Source organism: Lipotes vexillifer, unplaced genomic scaffold (assembly GCF_000442215.2).
Source record: "Lipotes vexillifer unplaced genomic scaffold, Lipotes_vexillifer_v1.1 scaffold862, whole genome shotgun sequence".
NCBI classification, from domain to species: Eukaryota; Metazoa; Chordata; class Mammalia; order Artiodactyla; family Lipotidae; genus Lipotes; species Lipotes vexillifer.
In genome coordinates this window covers 407,873-413,612 of record NW_006786873.1, presented here as the reverse complement: position 1 = coordinate 413,612, position 5,740 = coordinate 407,873, and the positions used below count along the sequence as shown (strand labels likewise).

Here is a 5,740-nt window from a genome sequence, read left to right as displayed (position 1 = left end):
GGGAAAGAGGCATTATGTTGGCCAGGCTGTGACACAGGTCAGCCCGCGCTGCTCACTTCCAGTCTATCCCCGCTTCCCCTGTCACTCACAGCGTTTGACGCCACCTTGGCTGGCTGTGCTGCTGCTGCTTTGTTTCTTCAGAGCCAGCAATGCCTTTTTCTGGGAAAAAGAGTGAGAAGAGAGGAGGTGGTGAGGGCCAATCCCTGGCCAGGTCCTCTCCCAAGGCCCTTGGGTGCATCACTCCGGGGACACCTTGTTGAGAGAAAACAATGCAAATGGTGCCCCTGGAGTGGTACATTGAGGCTGCCCTGCCTCTTACATAGTCCCCCAGATCATCTACAAAGCCAGCCATACCTAATCTATTCAAACCATGGCCTCCAGAGGCTTTCCACAGTCTCATGTTTTTCAAGTTGAAAACAAGGCATTCAATCATAGACCAGAGCCCCCGGATGTAAGTTGCAATTAAGTATAAGCCTCCGTGCCTTCTTAGGGACTTCATCCATCCACCCCTACATGTTTAATAAGAACACACAATTGCTTTGAACAGGGATATGCAAAAGTATGAGACACAGATCCTCCCCTCAAGAAGCTTACAGTCTGAGAAATTAGATGACGACTAAGCTGAATTTTCAAGACTGATCATAAGTGCAGATTGTAGCTGAGAGCAAGTAAGATTTTTCTGATGCCAAATGGTTATTAAACCGGGTCCTGGATACAATCTCCATAACACAGACTGAGAGGAAAGGGCATTTTAGACAAAGAAAACGGTGGCAAAGATGCAGAGATAAGAAAGCTTTGGGAATGCATGTTTTGGGATCAAGGAATAGTTCTACAGAAAGGGATGCCTGATTAAGGCTTTGTTTTATAGACAATGTGAAACCACTGGGTTTTGAGAAAAAGAAGGGTGGTGTTTTGTGTTTTCAATGCACCGCTTTAATAGGAGTGAAGAAGTCTGTCCAAAAAAAGAAACTTGTTGAGAGACCATTAGGACAGGCTAGGTGAGCATCAGCAAAGACCTGATCTAGGGAATACACAGGAAAAAGTAAACGGAAGCAATTACTTCAAGGGAAGAATCAAGAGGACTTGGCAAATGTTTGGCTATGCAAATTGAGCAGAAGACAGGGATAAGACTCTCATTCCAAACACATGGGAAAAGTAAATGTAGTCAGCCCTATCTGGAAGACCAAGTTTAGAACAGACAAGATGATAACTTCACCTCTGGATATGTGAAAGTTATCAGTAAAACACTAGATGGAACTGGAAAAACCAAGCTTGGGATCGCCGGCTCTTAGGTGGTACTGAAAGCCATGGAAAAGGAAGAAAACTCCATGGCAGACTGCATAGAAAAGAGAGAAAAGAAAGTACACACTTGAGAAAGTCCATTGCTGAAGCTACACTGAGAGGTGGTACGTCTCCAGGTATGAGCTAGCTGAATCCACACCCCCCCCCCCAGCCCCTCACACTCACCCCAGGTGTTCTCAGTGTAGAGTCTTTGAAAGTTTGGGTCATACCCGCACACACTCCCTCACCTTTTTCTTGAGTTTGTTGAATTTCTTCTGCAGAGCCTCCTCCTCCTCGCTCAGTCCGGGGGGTATCACCAACATGGTGGCTCCTGGTTCAGGGGCAGGGCCCAAGACATCTTTCTCCACTGTCACCGCCCAGGGTTCACACGCCGTGCACACTGACCCCAGCCCCACCCCTCCAGGCCTGCCTACTCCTGTCTTCTGCCTCTCCCTACCCCTTGCTTAAACCAGGCTGCCGTCCAAACCCCCGCTCGTCGGGATCAACCAGCATTCTCTTCTCTCTTCAGGAATCACGGATACCAGCGCCTAGGGGCACCACGTGGCCCAGGAAGGGAGAAACACCCCCTCCGTCGCCAAGACGATGGCACCAGACCCCCCTACCTCGCTGGGGTTAGTATGGCAATCGCGGGGTCCGAAAAGCAGAGGAGGCAGTGGAACCTGCGCAGCGCTTTCAGAGCAACCAAAGGGGCAAGAAGACAGAAGAAGCTCGGAAAAAAGGGACGAAGGCTGGGGAAAAGGCCTTACCTGAGGGGGCGGCAACCGGAGCCCCAAGGTCTCGGGCGGCGCCCAAGCGGCCAGCGGATCGCGGGCTCGGAGCGATGACGTAGCGAAGGGCGGAGAACGCGGTAACCAAGGCGGCCCGCGGCGCACACACTTCCGCCCGGCATCCCACCAGTTTGGGCCCGCCCCTCTGTAGCGCTCATCTCCGCCCCCGGAGGGTTTGTGCCGGAAGTCGCTTCTACTTCCGCCGTTTCGGCTCCTCCCTACACTTCCGGGCTCCCAGGTAGCTACCGAGGCTCCAGGATGATGGAGACGGAGCGAATCGGTGAGGGGCAGGGGGTGGAAAGGAAGAATAGACAGGGAATGAGCCTTGACCCCTGACCTGTGACTTTTCCCCCGTAGTGCTACCTCCCCCAGATCCTCTGGACCTGCCCCTTCGGGCCTTGGAGCTGGGATGCACAGGGCGTTGGGAGCTGCTGAATGTGCCTGGGGCTCCAGAGAGCACCGTGAGTGACTTTTGACCCTAACCTTGACCCTCATTGAACTTAAAACCTCCTTCACCCTCCTCACAGTAGGATCTAACTTGACCTGGCTCTCCTGTCTCTGGACGCCTGTCGTCCGGGCCTAGACTGATGCTGGACAGACTCGCAACCCAGTGGACCTGTTGTGGGTCAGAGCCCATGGGAGGACAGAGCTGGAAGCCCTGGGGATACCTTAACTCTCAGAACTGCTCTTTCAAATGTGTCTTATTTCCTTGGAGGCTTTTTCTCTCTCCAGGGCACTTGTTGGTGGCTGAGATGCTAGCCTTTGAGCACCTGGCTCTTCATCCTTAGGTCTGGGACCCCTTTTCCTAAAACTAGTGATTCTGAAGTTTCAGTGTGCCTCATGATTTGTAGGGGACCTTTTTCATTTTTTATTTTTTTATTGGAATATAATTGCTTTACAATGTTGGGTTAGTTTCTGCTGTACCACGGAGTAAATCAGCTATATGTATACATATAACCCCTCCCTCTTGGACCTCTCTCCCATTCCCCCTCCCCCATTACGCTCATCTAGGTCATTACAGAGCACCAAGCTGAGTGGGGGAGCTTTTTTAAAATACAAATTCTTAGGTTCATAGGTTCTGAAATCCAAAATCTGTATTATTAACCAGCACCCCAGGTAATTCGGTTGCAGGCCGTTTGTCCTGTAAAGCAGAACCACCTTTGGAAAATAGTTCTTCAGCCTGATTGTCCTAGTCTCTCTGGGACAGCTCCCATTTCTGATCTAAGTATGAATCCTATCACCCTCTCTTTGCTCTGTGTCTTACTCTCTTCTCTTACCTTATGCGTCTCATCTTGCCCTTTCCAGCTACCTCACGGCCTCCCTCCCTGTGCCCCAGATCTGCAGCAAGAAGCAGAGCAGTTGTTTCTGTCATCTCCCGCCTGGCTGCCTCTGCACGGTGTGGAACACTCAGCCCGGTGAGGGGTCTAGAGGAGCCTGGACTAGGGAGGTGGGTCCCTGAAGAAAGCTGGGACACAGGAGAAAGAAGACCTGAAAATTACTTTCCTTCTGTCCAGAAAATGGCAGAGGAAGATGGATCCTTGGTCTCTCCTGGCCACACTGGGGGCCCCAGTCCCCTCCGACCTACAGGCCCAAAGACACCCAACCACAGGCCAGATACTAGGCTACAAGGAGGTAAGAGGTCACGGACCACGAGAAGCAGGGTTGGGAAAAGGGGAGTCAGAGGCAAGCTCAGCCTCACTGGCGCTCTGATCTCTTGCGTCAGGTCCTGCTAGAGAATACAAACCTGTCGGCCACGACCTCCTTGTCTCTTCGCCGGCCACCCGGGCCCATCTCCCAGTCCCTGTGGGGGAATCCAACACAGTACCCTTTCTGGCCAGGTGACGCTTGTGGAAATGGGATGGTAGGGAAGGAAGCCCTTAGTCTCCACCCCTCTTGTGTCACTCCCACCCCATGAATCCCTGTTTGTTCAACCCCTCCCCAGGGGGAATGGATGAGCCCACCATAACAGATCTGAGCACTCGAGAGGAGGCTGAGGAGGAGATAGACTTTGAGAAAGGTGAGGTGGTGCCGGGATGGACCCTTGGGAGGTAGGGCTCTGAGTCTGGGCCCTGAGGAAGAGGGGCCCGGGCCTGTCACTGGGTCCTTGCTAGCTCTTCCATTTCCCTGAGCAAATTAGGAAAAGGTACCTCTTCCATAACAACCTTTACTGTTATCTGTTGGAAAATTGTCACGATAAATATCCGCAACTGCGACATCTGTGCTGTGAAGGACGTCCTTTAGGTTAATGTACCATGTGACTTATACGGCAGTGTGCAGAAGCCCAGATTCTATCTGTCCCTGTCCTCCAGATCTTCTTACTGTTCCACCTGGCTTCAAGAAAGGCGTGGACTTTGCACCAGAGGGTGAGTTTTAGTTTTGAGATGGGGGCGTGTAGGGGAAGTGGTGCCCTTCTTCAGAGCAGGGGTGGACATGACCAGGCCTCCGTTTTCGCCTTGCTCCTCAGATCACCCAGCGCCAGCCCCCGGCTTGCTCAGCCTCAGCCGCCTGCTGGAGCCCCTGGATTTGGGTGGGGGCGATGAGGATGAGAGTGAGGCAGTGGGACAGCCAGGCGGTCCCAGACGGGACACTGCTTCAGCCTCTCCCTGCAGTGCTCCCCTGGCCCGAGCAAGCAGCTTGGAGAACCTAGTGTTGCAGGTTGGTGGTTCTGGGTGGTTGAGGCAGGAAAGAAGGGTCTTGTCACAGACAGGGTCACAGACAGGGTGGGCTGGCCTGGTTGGGTCCAAGGGGAAGACTGGAGCATCTTTTGGGAGGAGTGGTAACAGAGAGGTTTCTGACTGTATCTTTATTGACCCTACACCCCTTTCCCCTTCCAGGAAGCGTCCACAGCTGTAGCTCCCCCAGAGCCTCCCAAGCCCCCCCCTCAGGAGCAGTGGGCCATTCCCGTGGATGTCACCTCCCCTGTCGATGATTTCTACCGACTCATTCCCCAGCCAGCCTTCCGGGTAGTGTGGCCCAGTCCTCACGTGCTCCCCCACCTCCTCCCAGCCCACTCCCTGTCTCCTCTCCCCACCAGAGGCCAGATGCCTTCAGGCCAGCTTGGTCCTCAGTCCCAGACTGGCCTCACTCTGGCCTTCTCCCTGCTGCCCTGAATGTCCCGTGAGCTGGAGGCAGGAAGACCCCTCTCCCTTCCCCAGCCCCCATCTATTTCTGTCTCCCACAGTGGGCGTTTGAGCCAGATGTGTTTCAGAAACAGGCCATCCTACACTTGGAACGGCATGACTCGGTCTTTGTCGCGGCTCACACGTCCGCGGGGAAGACGGTTGTGGCTGAATACGCCATTGCCCTTGCCCAGAAACACATGACGCGGTACAGTTCCGTCCCTAGCTTCCCCTTCACTAGCCCTGTTCTCTCCTGCAACCTTTCTAAGTCTCATCTCTTCTCCACCTCCCTGCTTCCTCCTTTAGATGTGAGTTTTGGGGGAGAAACTTGAGGCAGGGGTCCAGGGGGAAATGAGAAAGTGTGGGGAGTTTAGTTAGTTTCGGAAGGGATTGGGGGGCAGAATTTTCCCTGGGTAATTCCACGAAGGGGAACATGAGGGAAGCTAGGGTGAAGGGGGGCGCCTGAGCTCTGTGGCAGGCTTCTGGGAAGGCCCCGGGTGGGAGAGGAGGCGCTGGCCTCGAGTCAGCGTGGAGGGACCGGCTAACTTCACG

The 5,740-nt window shown here is 53.7% G+C and overlaps 2 protein-coding genes across 3 annotated transcripts in view; one reads left to right on the top strand and one right to left on the bottom strand.

Annotated features, from left to right (window-relative positions):
* The window catches only part of NELFE (negative elongation factor complex member E), a 5,229-nt gene extending 3,625 nt beyond the window's left edge, over positions 1–1,604 (bottom strand). The window contains exons 1-3 of the mRNA XM_007459531.1: positions 1,530–1,604; positions 90–159; positions 1–9 (exon numbers count right to left, since the gene is read on the bottom strand). The exon at positions 1–9 is cut by the window's left edge and continues 149 nt beyond it. Of these exons, the coding sequence (XP_007459593.1) occupies positions 1–9; positions 90–159; positions 1,530–1,604 (154 nt within the window). The remainder of the gene's footprint in view (positions 10–89; positions 160–1,529) is intronic.
* Positions 1,605–2,246: 642 nt separating this feature from the next.
* SKIC2 (SKI2 subunit of superkiller complex) overlaps positions 2,247–5,740 on the top strand; it is a 10,041-nt gene continuing 6,547 nt past the window's right edge. The window contains exons 1-10 of one of the 2 annotated variants that reach the window (XM_007459532.1): positions 2,247–2,349; positions 2,427–2,530; positions 3,375–3,484; positions 3,584–3,701; positions 3,793–3,907; positions 4,012–4,086; positions 4,379–4,432; positions 4,534–4,724; positions 4,904–5,032; positions 5,251–5,396. In XM_007459532.1, the coding sequence (XP_007459594.1) occupies positions 2,328–2,349; positions 2,427–2,530; positions 3,375–3,484; positions 3,584–3,701; positions 3,793–3,907; positions 4,012–4,086; positions 4,379–4,432; positions 4,534–4,724; positions 4,904–5,032; positions 5,251–5,396 (1,064 nt within the window). In that variant the 5' untranslated portion in view covers positions 2,247–2,327. The remainder of the gene's footprint in view (positions 2,350–2,426; positions 2,531–3,374; positions 3,485–3,583; positions 3,702–3,792; positions 3,908–4,011; positions 4,087–4,378; positions 4,433–4,533; positions 4,725–4,903; positions 5,033–5,250; positions 5,397–5,740) is intronic. The other variant, XM_007459533.1, reaches the window with a different exon arrangement.